Source organism: Oncorhynchus masou, chromosome 2, assembly GCF_036934945.1.
Source record: "Oncorhynchus masou masou isolate Uvic2021 chromosome 2, UVic_Omas_1.1, whole genome shotgun sequence".
NCBI lineage: Eukaryota > Metazoa > Chordata > Actinopteri > Salmoniformes > Salmonidae > Oncorhynchus > Oncorhynchus masou.
This window is the reverse complement of record NC_088213.1, coordinates 37812314-37837718: the sequence shown is the minus strand read 5'-3', so window position 1 is coordinate 37837718 and position 25405 is coordinate 37812314. Positions and strand designations below refer to the sequence as shown.

At 44.3% G+C, this 25405-nt stretch overlaps 1 protein-coding gene across 1 annotated transcript; it reads left to right on the top strand.

Annotated features, from left to right (window-relative positions):
* Positions 1-709: 709 nt before the first annotated feature.
* Positions 710-25303, top strand: LOC135504485 (cadherin-15-like). The gene is made up of 14 exons (XM_064923126.1): positions 710-871; positions 19615-19779; positions 20226-20381; positions 20767-20911; positions 21021-21202; positions 21375-21503; positions 21680-21862; positions 22296-22540; positions 22640-22782; positions 22878-23111; positions 23242-23481; positions 23596-23741; positions 23848-24042; positions 24155-25303. The coding sequence occupies exons 1-14, from the start codon at positions 803-805 to the stop codon at positions 24353-24355; spliced, it is 2433 nt and encodes an 810-aa protein (XP_064779198.1). The 5' UTR covers positions 710-802; the 3' UTR covers positions 24356-25303.
* Positions 25304-25405: the final 102 nt, after the last annotated feature.

Genomic DNA, 25405 nt, shown 5'->3' with positions numbered 1-25405 from the left:
TAGAGAGAGGAGCTTCACTAACTGAATTTAGGGAGTTCAGTCAGATGACGTAGTTTTGGACATGTGTTCTCTTTGCGACAGTGAATATTTCATTAGTACGTTGAGGGTGTGTGCAGTGTTGTGTGCGAGTGTGTACATACAGCAGAGGCTCCTCCTGGGCTGTGTGGTCCAGGGTCAGGGACAGCAGGCAGGCCAGAGCAGAGCAGTGACAGACTGAACACTGCTGCTGAGGACTGACCTTCACCAGGGCTCTCTCAACACAGCACAGCCATCAGCTGCTCTTCTGCTCTCCTCTCCACACTCCTTTATTTCCCTATTTCCCTCACTATATCGTTCTGTCTTTCTGCATCTCTACTTTCCCCTCTGTCACACTCTTTACAATTTTCTTTCTCTCTGTCTCTCTCCATCTCTCATTTCCCCTCTTTACAATTTTCTTTCTCTCTGTCTCTCTCTTGCTATCTCCCCTTCTTTCTCAATATATCCATCTTTCTCTCTGCATCCAGTGACCCCCTACTTCCCTGCCCATAGCTGGGGTGTGTCCCAGTTGGAGACTCTGAGGGCTAAGGGGTTAGAATTTCAGACTTCAGCCTTCCCATGCACCCCAGCGCACATGTGCTGTCACTCAATCGCCTCAGCACTCACTGCCCAGAGAGAGGGAGAGACACACACAGGGGGTTTGGATTTGAGACATTTGGTTCCATTTCCGTGAGAAACCCTGAGCTTCTCTTAAAACTGTTTTGAGAAAGAGGTGCCACTGTGGTCATTGGGTACAGTACGTGTTGAGGTTCATTGAGAAGATCGCATGCTGGCACAGGAGATGACATCAAGGGGGTTGGCAGTGCTGTGTGTGCTGGTGGCTGGCCTTGGTCAGGTAGGAAATATCATACTGTTCTAGTGTTACTCTACATACTTTATGGCCTACACTTTCATAAATCACACAGAATTGGAGCCATTTCAACTTCAGGCTATAATATATATGCCATTTAGCAGACACTTTCATCCAAAGCAACTTGTATCCGTGCATACATTTTACGTATGGCTGGTCCTGGGAATTGAACCCACTACCCTGGCGTTACAAGCGCCATGCTCTACCAACTGAGCTACAAAGGTATACATCTGACATTTTCTCACAGTCTGCTTGTCAGACTTGAACTTGGATATATATGTGTTATTTAAAGCAGTTTAAACATGATTTAAGTGGAAGTAGTTTTAGCTATGTTTGTCCTGTATTTCCACAGTGCAGGAGTTAGGCTGTGTTGGGACACATTTTGAACAGTTTATTTAGTAAATCTGTACTTTATGTTTTAATTTGAATGAAATGCTTTGCTTAACATAACATAAACAGATGTTCATCAATACTGCGAAACATCATGTGAAGAGGTGAACGTGGATATTGGCTAATCTAAACATTTCAGAAACGTTGCAGATCAGATGATGACTCTTGTAAATGACTAATCTAAACATTTCAGAAGCATTGCAGATCAGATGATGACTCTTGTAAATGACTAATCTAAACATTTCAGAACCATTGCAGATCAGATGATGAATACTCTTGTAAATGACTAATCTAAACATTTCAGAACCGTTGCAGATCAGATGATGACTCTTGTAAATGACTAATCTAAACATTTCAGAAGCATTGCAGATCAGATGATGACTCTTGTAAATGACTAATCTAAACATTTCAGAACCGTTGCAGATCAGATGATGACTCTTGTAAATGACTAATCTAAACATTTCAGAACCATTGCAGATCAGATGATGAATACTCTTGTAAATGACTAATCTAAACATTTCAGAACCGTTGCAGATCAGATGATGACTCTTGTAAATGACTAATCTAAACATTTCAGAAGCATTGCAGATCAGATGATGACTCTTGTAAATGACTAATCTAAACATTTCAGAACCATTGTAGATCAGATGATGAATACTCTTGTAAATGACTAATCTAAACATTTCAGAACCGTTGCAGATCAGATGATGACTAATCTAAACATTTCAGAACCGTAGCAGATCAGATGATGAATACTCTTGTAAATGACTAATCTAAACATTTCAGAACCGTTGCAGATCAGATGATGAATACTCTTGTAAATGACTAATCTAAACATTTCATCAACACCATTTTAAGGCGCATAATGGATGACACTGTAAACAGACATTTTACTAACATAACTTCAAAACTCATTCAGTCAGGGCTGTTTATACATGTCATGGAACCCAGGTTGGAGACCTAGACAATTATTGTCCCTCAGTAACCTCTTCTGTTGAATGGCCTGAAATGATTATGGATGTTGCAGGTTTGCAGCTAAATAAATTTCCAAAAGTATGGATAGAAAGACTTCAAACAATTTTTTAAGCAATGACTTTGAATTTATGATGGCAATGTGTGTAGCCTATTATACAATACGTTTTTATGCTGACAACGTTCTGAAATGGGCAACTATCTGAGTCACATTTTCTTAATTAGTGTGTCTAATTTGAGAACCACATGGTAAATGACATCAGCTGTAGAAGATGGTTGATCATTGAAACAGCCATGGGGAATGCCAGTTAGTCACAGTTTGCCGCCGGCCCCGCAGCCATGTGTCTTACTGTGAGTTAGAGGAACAGGTACAGTTGAAGTCAGAAGTTTACACTTAGGTTGGAGTCATTAAAACACATTTTTCAACCACTCCACAAATTTCTTGTTAACAAACTATAGTTTTGTCAAGTTGGTTAGGACATCTACTTTGTGCATGGCACAAGTAATTTTTCCAACAATTGTTTACAGACAGATTATTTCACTTATTATTATTATTCACTGCATCACAATTCCAGTGGGTCAGAAGTTTACATACACTAAGTTGACTGTGCCTTTAAACAGCTTAGAAAATGATGTCATGCCTTTAGAAGCTTCTGATAAGCTAATTGACATCATTTGAGTCAATTGGAGGTGTACCTGTGGATGTGTTCCAAGGCCGACCTTCAAACTCAGTGCCTCTTTGCTTGACATATTAGGAAAATCAAAAGAAAACAGCCAAGACCTCAGAATGTTTTTTTGTAAACCTCCACAAGTCTGGATCATCCTTGGGAGCAATTTCCAAATGGCTGAAGGTACCACATTCATCTGTACAAACAATAGTATGCAAGTATAAACACTATGGGACCAGGCAGCCGTCATACCGCTCAGGAAGGAGACGCCTTCTGTCTCCTAGAGCTGAATGTACATTCGTGAGAAAAGTGCAAATATATCCCAGAACAACAGCAAAGGACCTTGTGAAGATGCTGGAGGAAACAGGTATAAAAGTATCTATATCTACAGTAAAACGAGTCCTATATCGACATAACCTGAAAGACCGCTCAGCAAGGAAGAAGCCACTACTCCAAAACCGCCATAAAAAGCCAGACTACGGTTTGCTACTGCACAAGGGGACAAATTTGTAAGTCGCTCTGGATAAGAGTGTCTGCTAAATGACTTAAATGTAATGTAATGATATCGTACTTTTTGGAGAAATGTCCTCTGGTCTGATGAAACAAAAATAGAACTGTTTGTCCATAATGACCATCGAAAAAGGGTGAGGCTTGCAAGCCGAAGAACACCATCCCAACCATGAAGCACGGGGGTGGCAGCATCATGTTGTGGGGTGCTTTGCTACAGGAGAGACTGGTGCACTTCACAAAATAGATGGCATCGTGAGGCAGGAAAACGATGTGGATATATTGAAGCAATATCTGAAGACATCAGTCAGGAAGTTAAAGCTTGGTCGCAAATGGGTCTTCCAAATGGACAATGACCCCAAGCACACTTCCAAAGTTCTGGTAAAATGGCTTAAGGACAACAAAGTCAAGGTATTGGAGTGGCCATCATGCAGCACTGACCTCAAGCCCATAGAACATACAGTTTTATATCTTTATGTTTGAAGCCTGAAATGTGACAAAAGGTCGCAAAGTTCAAGGGGGCCGAATACTTTCGCAAGGCAATGTATGTTGGCAGAACTGAAAAAGCATGAGCGAGCAAGGAGGCCTACAAACCTGACTCAGTTACACCAGCCCTGTCAGGAGGAATGAGCCAAAATTCACTCAACTTATTGTGGGAAGCTTGTGGAAGGCTAACTCGAAACATTTGACCCAAGTTAAACAGTTTAAAGGCAATGCTACCAAATACTAATTGAGTGTATGTGAACTTCTGACCCACTGGGAATTTGATGAAAGAAATAAAAGCTGAAATAAATAATTCTCTCAACTATTATTCTGATATTTACCATTCATAAAATAAAGTGGTGATCCTAACTGACATAAGACAGGGCATTGTTACAAGGATTAAATGTCAGGAATTGTGAAAAACCGAGTTTAAATGTAGTTGGCTAAGGTGTATGTAAACATCCGACTTCAAATGTATGTGATGACACAACCCATGTGGCTTAGCTTGCATCACAAAATGTGTAATCTGAAAGCAATACACTTTAAGTACAAACACATACCAAAGAACACGAATACCAGGACCACCAACAATAGACTATAGACCAGTGCCTACTCTACACTTCAAGGCCTGTACATTCACATGCATGATTTGGATTATCCATAGACTTCCAGTAATCTATTTGTGAACGGACCGATATGAAAGACCTAAAACCACAGAACAAGATCCTTCAAACCTGTGATCCTAGTTACTCTGGTTACATACAGTATATCAGATAACTATTTTAGCTCTGTGTGTAAGTTTAACCTATGTGAGTTTGATGTGTTACAACTCAGTGAGTGTAAAGTGGCTGGTGAGGTTTCAAGAACACCTACTACAAAAGGTATACCCCTATGGGTGGAAGGTATACCCCTATGGGTGGAAGGTATACCCCTATGGGTGTGTTGCTTTTGAGAATATCCCTGGGAAAGAAAGAGGGTTGTAATGAACTGGCCTGCCTACAGAGCGTGGGCTCTGTACATAGAGGCCAGCAGCTGGCCAGCAGCTGTTCCCAGATGCATACTTGATGCCATTTGTCCCGCTCAGTAATCCCCGTGCGGAAAGAGGAGTCGGCCACTCCCTAAACCATGAAATCAGGGACAAATCCGTCCATAAAGCAGCAGCCGGTGCTGAGTTCATGCTCATTGGAAGAAATCACTCAGTCAGATGCTCAGTGTCTGAATCACAGGCCTGTTCTGTCTGTGTGGATGCTTTCTGTTTTACACAGACTTGGGTTTCAGGAACAGGAAGGGCCTCAACTACAGGGGCAGACACAACATTAAAACCACTCTGCCTGTGCACTGTTACCAGAGATTATCTTTCCAAATGACTCTTTCCCAATTATATTTCCCTGATTGCTGGCATCCACTCTCCTCACCTTTTTCTGAAAGATCTGAGTGGAGGGGCCTTGGATCTTCTCCTCCAATGTGAAGTGAGGAGAAAGGACACGAAGATGAAGGAAAGACGAATTGGGAAAGAGCCACTGTTGTAACGGGCTTTGCTTGTTACCTCCATTTTCACCAGCTGAGTTATTGACCAATTAGTGACCCTTCAAAGGATAGGGTCTCTCTCCATATTGTTAGAAAACAGGTTCCATTTAGTCTTTGTGTTCATGTTCCATTCACAACACATGTGACAAACATTACATGGAAAGGAACAGAAAAATACCATTTTGAAATGGGACACTTGTTATCCCATCTCATTCAAAGCACCTTATGCTTTGCATCAAAGGATGTTTTCTCTCTGACACAAAAGGTAATGTATTTTCTTTTGAATGAGATAAGGGAATAGCAGTGGCAGACAAGGCTGACGGAACAAAAACAGTAGTGTTAATGGGACAGTAATGGTCTCTCATTGGACTTCTATCATGACCCTCTGAAAGAGGACTGACCCTGGAGTGAATAAGGGGTAGAGGTGGGGGTAGTGTTGCTAGGGGTGGTGGGGGGGTAGGGGTGTTGGTGGTAGGGGGGTGGTTGTGGTGGTAGGGGTGGTGGTGGTGGTCTTGGTGGTAGGGGTGGTGTTGGTGGTAGGGGTAGTGTTGTTGGTGGTAGGGGTGGTGGTGGTGGTGGTAGGGGTGGTGGTAGTGTTGGTTGCAGTGATGGTGGTGGTTGTAGGGGTGGTGGTGGTAGGGGTAGTGGTGTTGGTGGTAGGGGTGGTGGTAGGGGTGGTGATAGTGTTGGTGGTAGTGATGGTGGTGGGGGTGTTGGTAGGGGTGGTGGGAGGGGTGGTGTTGGTGGTGAGGGTGGTGGTGGTGGTAGGGGTGGTGATGGTGGTAGTGTTGGTTCTAGTGATGGTGGTGGTAGGGGTGGTGGTGGTGGTAGGGGTGGTGGTATGGGTGTTGGTAGTGATGGTGGGGGTGGTAGGGGGTGTGGTGGTGGTAGGGGTGGTGGTGGTGTTAATGATGATGTTAGGTGTGGTGGGGGTGGTAGGGGGGGTGGTAAGGGTTGTGGTAAGAGTGGTAAGAGTGGTGGGGGTGGACCCTTCAAAGGATAGGGTATCTCCATGTTGTTAGAAAACAAGTTCCATTTAGTCTTTGTGTTCATGTTCCATTCACAACAGATGTGACAAACACTACATGGAAAGGAACAGAAAAATACCATTTTGAAATGGGACACTTGTTATCCCATCTCATTCAAAGCACCTTATGCTTTGCATCAAAGGATGTTTTCTCTCTGACACAAAAGGTAATGTATTTTCTTTTGAATGAGATAAGGGAATAGCAGTGGCAGACAAGGCTGACGGAACAAAAACAGTAGTGTTAATGGGACAGTAATGGTCTCTCCTTGGACTTCTATCATGACCCTCTGAAAGAGGACTGACCCTGGAGTGAATAAGGGGTAGAGGTGGGGGTGGTGCTAGGGGTGGTAGTGGGGGTGGTGCTGTTGGTTGTAGGGGTGGGTGGTGGTGGTAGGGTTGGCGTTGGTATTAGGGGTGGTGGTGGTATTGGTGGTAGGGGTGGTGGTGGTGATGGTAGGTGTGGTGGTAGGGTGGTGGTAGTAAGGGTGGTGGTAGGGGTGGTGTGGTGGTGGTAAGGGTGGTGGTAGGGGTGGTGTGGTGGTGGTAAGGGTGGTGGTAGGGGTGGTGTGGTGGTGGTAAGGGTGGTGGTGGTGGTGGTGGGTGGTGGTAGTAAGGGTGGTGGTAGGGGTGGTGTGGTGGTGGTAAAGGTGGTGGTAGGGGTGGTGGTGGTGGTGGTAAGGGTGGTGGTAGGGGTGGTGTGGTGGTGGTAAGGGTGGTGTGGTGGTGGTAAGGGTGGTGGTAGTAAGGGTGGTGGTAGGGGTGGTGTGGTGGTGGTAAGGGTGGTGGTAGGGGTGGTGTGGTGGTGGTAAGGGTGGTGGTAGTAAGGGTGGTGGTAGGGGTGGGGAGACTCCTGAGCCTGAGCTGGGAGAGAGAAAGAAAGGTGACATGATGAGATGAGGAAGTGGTTTTGGTCCTGGTACAACCTCCCTCAGGCTTTAATACAATTCCATGCCAAATTAGCAAGCGCTGTTTTCACTCCCACACTCTGGGAGTGGAATCCTAAGTCACTCTCACTGTCCCCATTAGGTCAGCAGTCATGAGGCTCAGACACCTCTCTTGTGAAACCCTGGCTAGCTCCCCCAAATAATAGAAGGCCCAAGCAGCCATAGCTGGGGGGGGGGGGAGCGAGGTAGATAGCTGTTCATTAAAAGACTTTGGAACTGCTCATTTAGAGCCTTTGGAACAGTGATGGAGGGGGACCATGGGGGGAACAGGGCCACCTGTCTGACCCTCCACCCCACGGCCAGAGGGATTGTCAGGCATGGTGCCTGCATTCTTTCCCTTTCCCCTCCTGCTCATGCTGTGGCACTGGCTGGCTCACATGGATAGACAGTACCTCCACTCAGCTTGCACATGGCTGACTTAGGGGTCTATTTTATATTCTATTTTAGAGAGGCACATCTTTAAAGCTATGACTTATTATTAATTGTAAAAGCCTTATGTTTCTGTCTAGATATGTAACAGTGAATATGTGTATCTTGCACTGACTATGACCTGCTGCGGTAAATGGAGTGAATTAAGTAAGTGTTTTATCACATAACAGCTACCACTGTAAAACTAAAATACACCTTTCAAACAGAGTTACTACTCTCATGACATGCATCATAGAGTTGGTGCAAGTTTGTAATAGCTCTGAAGATATAAACTCTCACTCTATGGAAGGGCATCCGTCATGCTCCCCCTCCATGTCCCACCCATGGTGGGTGGATGGGTGGGTGTGAGAGAGAGACTGAGCACCCTTGACTCAACAGCATGAATTTGAATAATTTAATCCTTGGATACTATAGTAGACAACAGCATAATGTTCTATTTGCCAAGCTTCAGTAAATAACTGTCCACTCCATGGGACATATGTTGGTCTCTTCGCAGCTAAGTTTCATTCACAAAATGATTGGCACACTTTCAAAGCTATTTTTAGACATAACTGTTTGAGATAGTTGCCAGGGGTCCTTGCTGCTGGCACTATCCATGAAAGGGTGACAATCTTGCTTCAGCTCCTCAGTGTGGGGTCAGTCTGAGCAGTATTTTCGTCACAGCAGCCGACTTTTACATCGAAATGTTGCCCCAAACCTTTTGACTGTAAACGTTATCTAACACTGCGAACAAGATCCTGGACGCTTTGATTGTGAAATACACACTGATTTTGAAATACAATTTATTTAGGTACTGCGCATAGTTAGTATATCAAGCTTTGTGTTGAATGTTTATGTGTATAATATATATATTTATATATATGGGTATGTGTATGTATGTACTGTATATACACAACCGTTCAAAAGTTTAGGGTCACTTAGATATTTCCTTGTTGTTGAAAGAAAAACACATTTTTTGTCCATTAAAACAACATCAAATTGATCAGAAATACAGTGTAGACATTGTTCATGTTGTAAATTACTGTTGTAGCTGGAAACGGCTGATGTTTAATGGAATATTTACATAGTTGTACAGAGGCCCATTATCAGCAACCATCACTAGAAGGCCAGCACCCCGGAGCCTCTTCACTGTTGATGTTGAGACTGGTGTTTTGTGGGTACTATTTAATGAAGCTGCCAGTTTAGGACTTGTGAGGCGTCTGTTTCTCAAACTAAACACTCTAATGTACTTGTCCTCTTGCTCAGTTGTGCACCGGGGCCTCCTACTTCTCTTTCTATTCTGGTTAGAGCCAGTTTGCACTGTTCTGTGAAAGGATTAGTACACAGCGTTACATGAGATCTTCGGTTTCTTGGCAATGTCTCGCATGGAATAGACTACGTTTCTGAGAACAAGAATAGACTGATGAGTTTCAGAAGAAAGGTCTTTGTTTCTAGCCATTTTGAGCCTGTAATCGAACCTACAAATGCTGATGCTCCAGATACTCAACTAGACTAAAGAAGGACAGTTTTATTGTTTCTTTAAACAGAACACCAGTTTTTAGCTGTGCTAACATAATTGCAAAAGGGTTTTCTAATGATCAATAAGCCTTTTAAAATGATGAACTTGGATCAGCTAACAAAACGTCGAACAACATTGGAACACAGGAGTGATGGTTGCTGATAATGGGCCTCTGTACGCTGTTGTAAATATTTCATAGAAAACCAGCCGTTTAAAGCTACAATACTCATTTACAACATCGACACTGTATTTCTGATAAATTTGATGTTATTTTAATGGACAAAAAATGTGCTTGTCTTTCAAAAACAAGGACATTTCTAAGTGACCGCAAACTTTTGAACGGTAGTGTATATTGATATATAAAGTTGAAGTAAGAAGTTTACATACACTTAGGTTGGAGTCATTCAAATTTGTTTTTCTTGTTAACAAACTATAGATTTCGGTTGGGACATCTACTTTGTGCATGACACAAGTAATTTTTTCCAACAATTGTTTAGACAGATTATTTCACTTATAACTCACTGTATCACAATTCCAGTGGGTCAGAAGTTTACAAACACTAAGTTGACTGTGCTTTAAACAGCTTGTAAAATTCCAGAAAATGATGTCATGGCTTTAGAAGCTTCTGATAGGCTAATTGACATCATTTGAGTCAATTGGAGGTGGACCTGTGGATGTATTTCAAGGCCTACCTTCAAACTCAGCTAATAGACATAATTTGAGTCAATTGGAGGTGGTCCTGTGGATGTATTTCAAGGCCTACCTTCAAACTCAGTGCCTCTTTGCTTGACATCATGGAAAATTCAAAAGAAATCAGCCAAGACCTCCACAAGTCTGGTTCATCCTTGGGAGCAATTTCCAAATGCCTGAAGGTACCACGTTCATCTGTACAAACAGTAGTACGCAAGTATAAACACCATGGGACCATGTAGCCGTTATACCGCTCAGGAAAGAGACGCGTTCTGTCTCCTAGAGATGAATGTACATTGGTGCGAAAAGTGCTAATCAATCACAGAACAACAGCAAAGAACCTTGTGAAGATGCTGGAGGAAACAGGTACAAAAGCATCTATATGCACAGTAAAACGAGTCCTATATCGACTTAACCTGAAAGGCCGCTCAGCAAGGAAGAAGCCACTGCTCCAAAACCACCGTAAAAAAGACAGACTACGGTTTGCAACTGCACATGGGGACAAAGATGGTACTTTTTGGAGAAATGTCCTCTGGTCTGATGAAACAAAAATAGAACTGTTTGGCCACAATGCCCATCGTTATGTTTGGAGGAAAAAGGGGGAGACTTGCAAGCCGAAGAATACCATCCCAACCGTGAAGCACGAGGGTGGCAGCATCATGTTGTGGGGGTGCTTTGCTGCAGGAGGGACTGGTGCACTTCACAAAATAGATGCATCATGAGGGAGGAAAATTATGTGGATATATTGAAGCAACATCTCAAGACATCAGTCAGAGTTAAAGCTTGGTCGCAAATGGGTCTTCCAAATGGACAATGACCCCAAGCATTCTTCCAAAGTTGTGGCAAAATGGCTTAACAAGGACAACAAAGTCAAGGTATTGGAGTGGCCATCACAAAGCCCTGACTTCAATCCTATAGAATATTTGTGGGCAGAACTGAAAAAGCGTATGCGAGCAAGGAGGCCTACAAACCTGACTCAGTTACACCAGCTCTGTCAGGAGGAATGGGCCAAAATTCATCCAACTTATTGTGGGAAGGTTGTGGAAGGCTACCTGCAATGTTTGACCCAAGTTAAACAATTTAAAGGCAATCCTACCAAATACTAATTGAGTGTATGTAAACTTCTGACCCACTGGGAATGTGATGAAAGAAATAAAAGTTGAAATAAATCATTCTCTCTTCTATTTTTCTGACATTTCCCATTCTTAAAATAAAGTGGTGATCCTAACTGACCTAAGACAGGGCTTTATTACTGGGATTAAATGTCAGGAATCTGAGTTTAAATGTATTTAGGTGTATGTAAACTTCCAACTTAAACTGTATATTTACCCGAAAAATATATGGGGGATTGGAAATGATGCAGACAATTACATTGTTTCTATCTGCAATCTTAAAGCTGATCCTTCCCTTAAAGAAAGATAACACATATAATTAAAAAATATAAAATGTTGGTGTTGACCTTAATATCAGCAACACATCTGTTCTGATACTTTTAACTTCCCCAATATGTTTTCCAGCTTATTCCCTCCTCTTGGCTGTATCAGTAACCAGGCTGCAAATAAACACAAATAAACAAATGAAGGGTTGTGTATAAAGTATGATGTGGTCTGGTTTGGTACCATGAGACTCATAGAAAAAGATTCCTACCCGACATACCTACTTCAGAGCGCAGTCCTACCTACATACTTCAGAGCGCAGTCCTACCTACATACTTCAGAGCACAGTTCTACCTACTTCAGAGCGCAGTCCTACCTACCTACTTCAGATCGCAGTCCTACCTACCTACCTCAGAGCGCAGTCCTACTTACCTACTTCAGAGCGCAGTGGTACTTATCTATTTCAGAGCGCAGTCCTATCTATCTACTTCAGAGCACATTCCTACCTACCTACTTCAGAGTGCAGTCCTACCTACCTACTTCAGAGTGCAGTCCTACCTACCTACCTACCTACCTACCTACCTACCTACCTCAGAGAGCAGTCCTACCTACCTACCTCAGAGAGCAGTTCTACCTACTTCAGAGCGCAGTCCTACTTGCCTACTTCAGAGAGCAGTCCTACCTACCTACCTACCTCAGAGAGCAGTTCTACCTACTTCAGAGCGCAGTCCTACTTGCCTACTTCAGAGAGCAGTCCTACCTACCTACTTCAGAGAGCAGTCTACCTACTTCAGAGCGCAGTCCTACCTACCTACCTACCTCAGAGAGCAGTCCTACCTACTTCAGAGTGCAGTCCTACCTACTTCAGAGCGCAGTCCTACTTACCTACCTACCTACAGAGAGCATTTCTACCTACCTACTTCAGAATGCAGTCCTACCTACCTCAGAGAGCAGTCCCACCTACCTACCTACCTCAGAGCGCAGTCCTACCTACCTACCTACCTACCTACCTACCTACCTACCTACCCACCTACCTACCTACCTACCTACTTCAGAGAGCAGTCCTACCTACCTACTTCAGAGCGCAGTCCTACCTACCTACCTCAGAGAGCAGTCCTACCTACTTCAGAGAGCAGACCTACCTACTTCAGAGAGCAGTCCTAGCTACCTACCTCAGAGAGCAGTTCTACCTACCTACCTCAGAGAGCAGTCCTACCTACTTCAGAGAGCAGTCCTACCTACCTACCTACCTACCTACCTACCTACCTCAGAGAGCAGTCCTACCTACTTCAGAGTGCAGTCCTACCTACTTCAGAGCGCAGTCCTACTTACCTACCTCAAAGAGCAGTTCTACCTACCTACTTCAGAATGCAGTCCTACCTACCTCAGAGAGCAGTCCTACCTACCTCAGAGAGCAGTCCTACCTACCTACCTCAGAGCGCAGTCCTACCTACCTACCTACCTACCTACTTCAGAGAGCAGTCCTACCTACCTACTTCAGAGCGCAGTCCTACCTACCTCAGAGAGCAGTCCTACCTACTTCAGAGAGCAGACCTACCTACTTCAGAGAGCAGTCCTACCTACCTCAGAGAGCAGTCCTACCTACTTCAGAGAGCAGTCCTACCTACCTACCTACCTACCTACCTACCTACCTACCTACCTACCTACCGACCTACCTACCTCAGAGAGCAGTCCTACCTACTTCAAAGTGCAGTCCTACCTACTTCAGAGCGCAGTCCTACTTACCTACCTCAAAGAGCAGTTCTACCTACCTACTTCAGAATGCAGTCCTACCTACCTCAGAGAGCAGTCCTACCTACCTACCTACCTCAGAGCGCAGTCCTACCTACCTACCTACCTACCTACCTACCTACCTACCTACCTACCTACTTCAGAGCGCAGTCCTACCTACCTACTTCAGAGCGCAGTCCTACCTACCTACCTCAGAGAGCAGTCCTACCTACTTCAGAGAGCAGACCTACCTACTTCAGAGAGCAGTCCTACCTACCTACCCCAGAGAGCAGTTCTACCTACCTACCTCAGAGAGCAGTCCTACCTACTTCAGAGAGCAGTCCTTCTACTTCAGAGAGCAGTCCTATCTACTTCAGAGAGCAGTCCTACCTACTTCAGAGAGCAGTCCTACCTACCTACCTCAGAGAGCAGTCCTACCTACCTACTTCAGAGAGCAGTCCTACCTACCTACCTCAGAGCGCAGTACTTCTCACTGTATTAACCTGGGTGTTGACCCCCAAGAGGCACCAGGCAACTGCTGGCCACAGGGTGAGAGGCCAAGGTGTAAAAGTATCTGGGAAAAAGTCCCCAAAACAGTTCATATCGGTGAGAAGAAAGAGGAGGCCTGCTGTCCTTCACAATAGCTGTCAGAGGTGACTGGTGCTAATTGGTAAGATGAGTCCTCGGTGTAGCCCAGTCACTGCTGAACTGGAAAAGAGATGAAGACATTACAGAGCCTTCCTGGGTTTATTTGCAACCCAGATGGAGTTGAGACCACAGGAGATCAACACAATGATGTTAAATAGGTCTGTCTTCCGATCCTCTTCAGAATGTAGCAGGCTCTTTCCAAATTAGACCTCGAGCCTCATTCAACAACCCGATCTCACAAACCTAAACAGGAGCACAGTGGTCAGTTCTGGTTCACAAGGCTAGACAGCAACATATATTTCTCTAATTCTGATAGCATATGCTTTTTTGTTGTTGAGTAGAGATGTTGAATCAGGAATTCAACAGGAATGTTGTTTCAGTGTTAACCGCGTCATCCAGTTACAGATTTTGATTGAACAGGGCCTTTGGCCTCTGACTGGCAGTAGCTTGATCTCTGATCTGTGATCAGAGCAGTAGTGGAATGTGAGAAGGCTTTGCTGTCTAGCTTGGTATGTGAGTGTAAACATCTCTGTATGAGAGTAGGGAGGACTACACCAGTGGCTTAGGGTCGGGGTCAGGAATATAGAGCACTCTAAGATTAGTCTGCTCCTAACTCAGCCTGCACATGGCACTCATAGTGCATCTCCTCAGACTGTACGTGACAGCAGCGTGACAGCAGCGTGACAAAGTGCCAGTGTGCCATATCTCCAGGCCTAAGGGACAGGGAAGGGCCACCATGTCCGAAATACATAATAGTGATTCAATCTAATAATCTATTTCTCATATCAGTGTCTTTATGTATGGAAAGAGCTATGTGAGGAATGGGCTATGGTCAATGTTCCATATTCTGTTTAGTTGTATTAGCATGTTATTACTCTGTAATTACAAGTTGTTACTACAGACTTCATGATTGATGATGAAAAGCTGAATGAGAACAAAGGGTGTTATCTTTTCTTTATCTTTTTAGCACGCAAATTTGTATATAGACAAGACTTATCTTCCAAAATCTGTGATCATCTTGTTGCCACTGAATGCTGAGCTTTATCTCTTAAGGAATGTGTGTTTGCGTGTGTGTGAGGAATTCTGTCATCAGAGTGGATTTTTAAAGTGACCCCCAACCCCTAGTCAGGTGCAAAGTTGAACATAAAGGGGAGTCTGTAAGTGTGAGTAAGAGAGAGGGTGGGAAAGCACAGGAGCTAAATCCATAGGTGACAGCTGGTGTGCGTGTCTTGAGTGTTTCTGAGTGTGTGTTTAAGATAAACGCAGAGCGTGCGTGATAGAGAATGAGAATGAACATGAGAGTAATTGTTTTCACCAGACATTATGGAACTGGTGTCATCCAAAAAGTTAGACTTTTGACTCTTCGGACCATAGAACATCTGAGTCATGCAGCAAGACGATGATCCAAAACACAAAAATAAAGTCGACATGAAAATGGCTAAAAAGCAACACATTTTACGTTTTGGAATGGCCTAGTCGAAGTCCAGACCTAATCCCAATAGAGGTGTTGTGGCAGGACTTGAAACAAGCAGTTCATGCTTGAAAACCCTGGCGCTAAGGAGGCACAACCAGTTATTGAGTGTAAGGGGGCAATTACTTTTTCACACAGAGGAATTGGGTGTTGCAAAGCTGTGAATTAAATAAATCAAATAAGTATCATATAATAGAGGTTATTTGTAAACTCAGGTTCCTTTTTTCTAATATTACATTTTGGTGGAAGATCTGATAACATTCAGCATCAAAAATATGCAAAAGTACAGAAAATCAGAAAGGGGAAAATACTTTTTCACGGCACTGTATGCAGATCTGTATTCCCAGTCATGTGAAATCCATAGACTAGAGCCCAATGAATTTATTTCAATTGACTGATTTCCTTATATGAACTGTAACTCAGTAACATCTTTGAAATTGTTGCATGTTGCGTTTATATTTTTGTTCAGTGTACAATAGATACTGAGTATACAAAATATTAAGCACACCTGCTCTTTCCATGACATAGACTGACCAGGTGAATCCAGGTGAAAGCTATGATCCCACAGTGATGTCCCTTAATAACTTCAGTCCGTGTGGATAAAGGGGAGGAGACAGGTTCTCATTTACAACTGCGACCTGGCCAAGATAAAGCAAAGCAGTGCGACACAAACAACAACACAGAGTTACACATGGAATAAACATACAGTCAATAACACAATAGAGAAAAAGTCTATATACCGTGTGTGCAAATGAGGTAAGATAAGGGAGGTATGGCAATAAATGGGCCATAGTGGTGAAAGTATTACAATTTAGCAGTTAAACACTGGAGTTATAGATGTGCAGAAGATGAATGTGCAAGTAGAGATACTGGGGTGCAAAGGAGCAATAATAAATAACAGTATGGGGATGAGGTAGTTGGATGGGCTATTTACAGATGGGCTATGTACAGGTGCAGTGATCTGTGAGCTGCTGACAGCTGGTGCTTAAAGTTAGTGAGGGAGATATGAGTCTCCAGCTTCAGTGATTTTTGCAATTCGTTCCAGTCATTCCAGTTCCAGTTCCAGTCATCAGCAGAGAACTGGAAGGAAAGGCGGCCAAAGGGGGAATTGGTTTTGGGGTTGACCAGTGAAATATACCTGCTGGAGCGCGTTCTACGGGTGGGTGCTGCTATTGTGACCAGTGAGCTGAGAAAAGGCGGGGCTTTACCTAGCAAAGACTTATAGATGAACTGGAGCCAGTGGGTTTGGCGACGAGTATGAAGCAAGGGCCAGCCAACGAGAGCGTACAGGTCGCAGTGGTGTGTAGTATATGGGGCTTTGGTGACAAAATGGATGGCACTGTGATAGACTGCATCCAATTTGCTGCGTAGAGTGTTGGAGGCTGTTTTGTAAATGACATCGCCAAAGTCAATGATCGGCAGGGTAGTCAGTTACGAGGGTATGTTTGGCAGCATGAGTGAAGGATGCTTTGTTTTGCGAAATAGGAAGCCGATTCAAGAATTGAACCCTGTGGCACCCCCATAGAGACTGCCAGAGGTCCGGACAACAGGCCCTCAGATTTGACACACTGAACTCTGTCTGAGAAGTAGTTGGGGAACCAAGCGAGGCAGTCATTTGAGAAACCAAGACTGTTGAGTCTGCCGCTAAGAATGTGGTGATTGACAGAGTCGAAAGCCTTGGCTAGGTTGATGAATACAGCTGCACAGTACTGTCTTTTATTGATGGCGGTTATGATATTGTTTAGGACCTTGAGCGTGGCTGAGGTGCACCCATGACCGGCTCGGAAACCAGATTGCATAGCGGAGATGGTACGGTGGGATTTGAAATGGTCGGTGATCTGTTTGTTAACTTGGCTTTTGAAGACCTTAGAAAGGCAGGGTAGGATAGATATAGGTCTGTAGCAGTTTGGGTCTAGAGTGTCTCCCCCTTTGAAGAGGGGGGTGACCGCGGCAGCTTTCCAATCTTTCGGGATCTCAGACGACACGAAAGAGAGGTTGAACAGGCTAGTAATAGGGGTTGCAACAATTTCAGCTGATAGTTTTAGAAAGAAAGGGTCCAGATTGTCTAGCCCTGCTGATTTGTTGGGGTCCAGATTTTGCAGCTCTTTCAGAACATCAGCTGACTGGATTTGGGGGAGGCTTGGGCAGGTTGCTGTGGGGGGTGCAGGGCTGTTGACCAGGGTAGGGGTGGCCAGGTGGAATGCACTGCCAGCCGTAGAAAAATGCTTATTGAAATGATCAATTACTGTGGATTTATCGGTGGTGACAGTGTTTCCTAGCCTCAGTGCAGTGGGCAGCTGGGAGGAGGTGCTCTTATTCTCCATGGACTTTACCGTGTCCCAGAACTTTTTGGAGTTTGTGCTGCAGGATGCACATTTCTTCTTCTGAAAGAAGAAGCTAGCCTTTGAAGAAGCTAGCCTTTGCTTTCCTAACTGCCTGTGTATACTGGTTCCTAATTTCCCTGAATAGTTACATATCGCGGGGGCTATTCGATGCTAATGACTTACGCCAAAGGATGTTTTTGTGCTGGTCAAGGGCAGTCAGGTCTGGAGTGAACCACGGGCTATATCTGTTCCTGGTTAAAAAAAAAATTGAACGGGGCATGCTTTTTTAAGATTGTGAGGAAAGCACTTTTAAAGGGAAGACAGGGAAGACAACAGATTTAAGTGCCTTTGAATGGGGTATGGTAGTACAACCTGGTCTCAGACCATTTCATATTATTATGTACGTGAATCCGAGATACTCCATTTAGTATGGTATATTACACTTCATATGGTATGTATTTATTTGTGGGTGTCCTTCACCTATTTTGTATGATATGTTATGAATTACAATTCATATTATATGTTACGAATTTGTAAAATGTACATTGTGTTACGAATTTGCTAAACGTATGATATATTACGAATTCTAGCTTGGTGGCCAATGTTAGCTAGCTGGCTAACATTAGATAGGCTAGGGGTTAGAGGGTTAAGGATAGGGTTAACAAAAAGGGTTAAGGTTTGGGGAAGGGTTAGCTAACATGCTAAGTAGTTGTAAAGTAGCTAAAAAGTAGTAAGTAGTTAAAATGTAGCCAATTAGCTAAAATGCTAAGGTTTTTCCCCACTCATCCACCCCGACCAACCACCCTACTTTCATTGTTGCCTAAAGTAACCATCTGCCAAATGTAGGATATCATACTAATTCAAGTCTATGAGACCAGGCTGGATAGTAGGTGACAGACGCACTGGATTGTGTCGAGAACTGCAACACTACTGGGTTTTTCACACTCAACAGTTTCTCGTGTGTATCAAAAATGGTCCACCACCCAAAGGACAACCAGACAACTTGACACAACTGTAGGAAGCATTGACGTCAACATGGGCCCGTATCCCTGTGGAACACTTTCAACACCTTGTAGAGTTGAGGCTGTTCTGAGTCCAAAACAAAGTGGTGGTGGTGGGTGGATGGGGGGGGCAACTGAATAGTAGTAAGGTGTTCCTAATGTTTGGTATACTCAGAGTATATGTCTCCACACACCTAGGCTGTTGAAGGATTCAATACAATGTCAGCTACTCTGGGGCGGCAGGGTAGCCTAGTGGTTAGAGCGTTGGACTAGTAACCAGAAAGTTGCAAGTTCAAACCCCTGAGCTGACAAGGTACAAATATGTTGTGCTGCCTCTGAACAGGCAGATAACCTACCATTCCTAGGCTGTCATTGAAAATTAGAATTTGTTCTTAACTGACTGAAATACAAATAAATGTATTGATCTCAGATTCTGTCTCACTGTAAAAGCAGCCTATCATTTGTGAGGTAAAGTCTCCAGTCGTCTAAAATGACATAGAATTGCATGAAATGCTCTTATAAAAGGCCAACATTTTACTGGGTCCGAGGCTACAAAACAAAAATTCCCCATGTGTGCACCTCAAAGGTGATTTACATGTGTTCCAGTACCTCAGAGTCACCCCCCCCCTGTCGGGCTCACTTTTAGTTCCGGCACCTCCCAATTTACAAATTAAGCACTGGAGATGGTGTGTGAAACTTGAACCCATGCCTTTCCACCCCATCACCCGCCCCAGCCCAGAGGATTCCACATTAGGGACTGGGCAGCGGGGGGGGTCACCATTCAACCACCACCAGGCCACAGAGAGAGGCCAACTGCTGCAACCCTCACCAACTGATAATAGTAGCCACAGCACGACTACCAAAAATATACAAATGTATTTGGGTTCTGTACTCCTTGACATGAAGAATATGACTCATGATTTAAACGACTTCATTCATCCAGAAATGTATGGCCCTCACTCAGACCATCTAAATGGAAATTGCCATTGAATGAATCGTGAAAAATGGCGCTCTTAAATGAATCCCATTCTGTTGCCCCCAGGTCAGGAGCAGCAGCCAAGCGGGCAGGGAGGACCTTAACCCAGTGGTCCTGTATCCATGGAGACTGAGGAGCAGTGGAGGTCTGAGCAGGGTGAAGAGGGACTGGATTATCCCTCCAATCAGGGTGCTGGAGAACAGCAAGCAAGTCCCTGAAAACCTGGTCCAGGTACTGAATGAATCATGTCATCTCATATCTATACTGATGCTAGGGCCTCTATACATACATTAACTGATGAGAGTGTTGGCTAAGTGACTAAGATGTAAATGTTAGAGTAACGCTGACACTTTTTGGTCCAGTGAAATTGATCTGACAAAACATGGTATGTAAGATCAGTCACAAGTGATCAAGACAACCCACTGCTCTCAGACAAAAGTGAACATGGTTATTGTCCAGACAGACAGCCTTTTAAACTGAGCATGAAAGAGCCACGCTGGCCTCTCTGACCTCCAGAACTACTGACCAGTCATGTGCTGTTGCTCTCCCTCTCTGTTCCCATCAGTGACCACATTCACATCTGGCACTCTATGTGTTGTTCTGTTCAGCTCACTCTCCTCTCACCCTTCCAATGAGATTCTCACCCAGCCATCCTCCTGTGTTGTTTGTTCTTCCAGATCAAATCAGACAAGATTTTCACTGGAGAAGTGATCTACAAGCTGGAAGGACCTGGGGTTGACCAGGACCCTAAGGACCTGTTTGAGATAGATGATAAAACGGGCTGGATCAGGAGCATGATTCCCCTGGACAGGGAGAAAAACAGAAGCTTCACGGTACAACACACAGGAGAGACATTAGCAACATTGCCTTTGACATGTAAATTATACTATGTCAGCCAGACCCCTTCTTTGGTTTGGGAAACAAGGAATGTCACATGACATAATATTAACGTTAGTATGTCATTCAGTGTTTTTCAACTAAACATCTACCACTGCGATTTTATTACATTGACTGTCATGGTTGAGTGAGAAGGGAAGTTGTGCACAAGTCTGTTACTATAGTGGGGTGCTTTCTTCGTAGGCCTACATCAGGAGCTGCATATAGACCCAAGTCAATCACAGTCAATAAGCTGAGAATCGTGTAAGAACAGCAAACACTATGAATGAAAAGAGGATGTCGAGAAACATATGAGTAATGTCCTGTTTCTGTTCTCTACAGCTGAAAGCCTTTGCCCTGTCGCCCAGTGGAGAGAGACTGGAGAATCCCTCCACCATTGAGATCGTAGTGCTGGATCAAAATGATAACAGGCCCAACTTCTCCCAGAAAGAGTTTGCTGGATCCGTTTCTGAATTCTCCGTACCAGGTAAACACATGCATCACCTACACACGATGCAGATGTACAAGCAGTCGATACTCAAAATGCCAACTGATTGGGTAGTGAACTGAGAGAGTGATTGATGTTGTTTTAACAGGCACATCTGTGATGTCTGTGACTGCGACTGATGCTGACGACCCAACCACAGACAACGCTATCCTGAGCTACTCCATCATTGGCCAGGAGAGCATCCCGCCTCTCCGCATCAATAAGACCATGTTTGGCATCAACAACGAGACAGGGGCCATTTACACACGAGACGTGGGCCTAGACTGGGAGGTATAAGGGCTCTTCCTTTGTCTTTTCATTGACCCATTATTTAGGTCATGCCCTTTCTGGTTCAACAGAAGCACAATATTTTGAAAGGTGTTTGAAAGGAAAAACGAATTCATGTCAAATAATATACCGTATGTGCCATAAATGACTGTGAACATCCGTGCATTCCTTACAGGTGGTTAAAGGTTTTAGGTTGACACTGCAGGTTGCTGACATGTCAGGCATGGGGTTAATCAGTCTTTCCAATGCAGTCATACATGTGACTGACATCAACAACAATCCCCCACGATTCTCCCCAGACCTGGTGAGTTTCACTGTTTAATCTCTCAGAAGCTGTTAGCTCCCTTCCATTAATTTACTTTAATCAGATGATATAAACGATATGGACACATCATTCAGGCCAGCTTCAAAATATAGACATTCACATGTGTTAATATAAACTAAGCACAACTACTTTGTGTCTCTGTTTCCTGAATACAGTACACTATGTCAGCTGTGGAGAACAAAGTAGACTTCGTGATTGGATGGGTCAATGCCACAGACAATGATGAGCCAGGGACAGGAAACTGGGAGACCAAATACACTATCGCCAAGGGCAACCCCTCCAGGAACTTTGCCATTCGCACAGACCCTGTGACCAACGAGGGTATTCTGTCAGTGAAGGTAAGCTATTCTCCATCCGGTAGGAGGACGGGAGGGAATGTGTGGGGGACATTCTGGCTCCATGTTAGAATGACAAACATGACAATCAGTTCATCCAGTTTATTTTGAGCCTATATAGAGTATCAAGCATGTGATCACACACAGTGGTCAGAGCCAGGCATTGAAACACGACACTGTCTAGTGTTAGTTAGTCACCATCTAGTGGTGACTAACTGAACTGCAAGTCACCAGGCCACAATACATTCCGTTAAGAGTCCTGTGCTGACTAATCACTGGCTGTCGCTGGAATTTTCAAGGATGTGACTGACGCATAAAACGGATACAACAAATATATGGAACGGTATGTAGTTTAGTTATTTCTCAACATGTATGTCAAACCCACACTATCCAAGTTGTTTTTCAAAACCTCTGCCTTTTTTTGTTGTTGTTGCAGGCTCTGGACTACGAGACCCAGGAGGTGTATACTTTGACTCTGACAGTGGAGAATGTGAACCCTCTCAGCATCAAGGCCCCCAAGGACCCCGTAAGCAGTGCCACAGTGGTGGTGACCGTGGTGAATGAGAACGAGGCCCCACGCTTCAATAAAGACCCCATAGAGATCGTGGTTCTTGAGTCTGTGGACCCTGGCACCGTGCTGGCCAGTAACATCGCCTACGATCCTGATAATGCAAAACTCAAGTAAGATTGGTGCACTGGAGAACTCTGAAAACATAACAATATATATGTTTATGTACTGAATGTGTATGAAAAAGGAAACATTACTGTCATTTCCATCAGGTATGACATACTCAGAGATCCTGAGGGATGGCTTATAATCAATCACGAGACTGGAGAAATCACAGCCAGGAAACCGTTCAATGTCCGCTCCCCTCACGTCAAGAACAACATTTACAATGCAGTCATCAGAGTCACAGACACAGGTGAGTATCCTGAGTTAGCCACTGCTTCACCTCATGTAACTGGAGACATGAGGTCAAGCAGGAAGTGAGTGAATAATGATGTCCTTTCCTCCTAGATGCTGGTGGAATCTCGACCACAGCGTCTCTGGTGATCACGTTGCGGGAGACCAATGACTTCTTCCCTCAGCTGTTCCCCCTGATGGGGACGGTGTGCAGCGAGTCAGGCCGGGAGACATCTGGTCTGTTCCTGAGTGCTGTGGATGAGGACCTGCCCCCTCATGCTGAACCATTCACCTTCCAACTGCAAGACATCAATGTGTCTGCCAACTGGACCATCATACAGGTCAACGGTAAGGACTATATATAGCAAGGACAGGACTAGATACTCCTAAAGTCCATGCAGAATGGGTTATGGAATAGTATGCTATGTCTTCCCAACTCCCTCTCTCTCTATCTGTGTTTGTGTCACTCTCTCTCCAGAGACTCATGCAGTGCTGCGACCCCTGGTAGAGTTGGAGACAGGGGAATATTCTGTCACTGTGTTGGTGACTGACTCTGGCACCCCTAGTCTCGGTGCATATGCTCAGGTCAATGTGACTGTGTGTCTGTGTGGGAAAAACGGTGAATGTAAGACCGAAGCTGCTGCCATATTCGGAACACGAGTTGGTGTCAGCTTCATCGCCTTACTGGTCATCATGGCCAGCATCGCACTCCTGCTATGTAAGCTATACCTCATGTAAACCCTCACAACACCTGAACAAAGCACATCGCTACATGAACACACACATTTTCCCAAATGTTTCTGTGCAGTGAGATGGGTCTCTGTGTTCTCAGTGCTGCTGCTCCTGGCTGTAGCCGTGGGTAACTGCAGACGGCATCATATGAAGAAAGGAGAGGGGCTGCTGGTGGGGGAGTCAGACGAAGACATCCGTGACAACGTCCTGAACTATGACGAGCAGGGTGGTGGAGAGGAGGATGAGGTCAGACAACATAACATGTTACAGCTGGCAGAACCCAGTTATCTGGTGACATCGTCGCCTCTCGTCCTATAGACACTTCATATTCCTCCTCCTTTTCTCTCACTAGAATGCCTTCAACATTGACCTACTGAGGAACCCAGTGGATGTGGGACCACTCCCAATATCCTTCTACCCTCCCATCTCTGGCATCTCCAGGGGAAAGCAGCCACTCAGGAAAGACTACCCAGACAACCTGCCCTCCCCCTCGTATCCACGGAAACCCCCAGCGGACCCCACTGACATTGAGGATTTCATCAATGATGTGAGAGAGAGGATTCCATCATGGCCCTGGCCTATTGTTAGTCAGTTGAAATAAGAATGGTCCAAATCCCCAGAGAGAAACTAATGTATTTCTTGCCTGTGTGTCTCCACAGGGCCTGGAGGCAGCAGACCATGACCCCAACGTCCCTCCCTACGACACAGCTCTGATCTATGACTACGAGGGTGATGGCTCCCTGGCAGGCAGCCTGAGCTCCATCGCCTCAGCCTGCTCAGACAGTGACCAGGACTATGACTACCTCAACGACTGGGGACCACGCTTTAAGAAACTGGCCAACATGTACGACCCACGCTAAGGAGACTGCCCTACTGAGCTTTTATCCTCAGATGCCATCCATTTTCTCCTAAACTCTACCTAACTCCCTATTCTGCTTGAAGCTGAAACCTGATATCATCCTCTCGGTGTAGAACAGGGTAGGATTTTGAATGATTGGCAGAAGTTTAGAGCAGATCTCTGTGTTCTTATTCCTTCTCATGTTTCCAATTGTCTCCAGCAGTGCATTAGCTCAATTCTATTGGCTCTTTTGACACTACATATTGTCCTCCTCCAATCCCTCTCTTTGCTACTGTAAAAGGTCACCGTTGTCATTTGGGGGACTTTCCTGGGTACTGTTGATATTCTCCTCACAAGTTCAGTGAGTTTGACAGGTTTGATGAGACAACCAGGCAGCATTCTACAGCATATGAATGGTTCACCTTTTGCTGAGTGGGATGCGTGAGTGTCTGCAGAAGGAAGGGAAGGGAACACATGGTAGAGCATACCAATGAGAGAAGAGAAATATGCACTGTGGTCCTCCAGTCAGTCAGTCCATAGAGCCATTTTAACCACAGTGGCCTTACCAAGTCAGGTGTGTCGTCTTGGGGTTTCTCTAATCGTTTTTGGTTTATAGAAAGTTTTTTTTTTTTTTTTTAAATGTGGGAGGAATGCAGAGAAAGGTTGACCATGTATTGAACATTGATAGCAAAAAAAGGGCTAAGCAATGGAAACAGAACATCTGTGGGATTCTACCCATGTCTGGTTTTAAGTTTAATACTGTAACTGACCACTACCATTTGAAAACATGTATATTTTCTAAGTGATGTTAATGTGTAATGTTTTCCTTTTTTATAAATATTTTGTACATACATTTTCCATTTCTTTAATTTCCCCCTAACAATATTACATGAACCCTCAACTCCTACATCAAAATTCACTTGGGAGGTCTATACACACAAACTTACGTTTGATAGTTTTTTTAATTAACTCTCCTGCCATTTCAGTCTAACACCAACAATTATAACATTTGAAGCCAATAAGCAATGCCATTACATTTGAGGAGATATGGCTTGGTGGACAGTTTTACTTC

Coding starts and splice junctions, on each gene's coding strand:
- LOC135504485 (XM_064923126.1), top strand. CDS start 803: ATGCTGGCACAGGAGATGACATCAAGGGGGTTGGCAGTGCTGTGTGTG. Junction 20,912..21,020: donor TTCTGAATTCTCCGTACCAG/GTAAACACATGC, acceptor TTGTTTTAACAG/GCACATCTGTGATGTCTGTG. Junction 21,504..21,679: donor CACGATTCTCCCCAGACCTG/GTGAGTTTCACT, acceptor TCCTGAATACAG/TACACTATGTCAGCTGTGGA.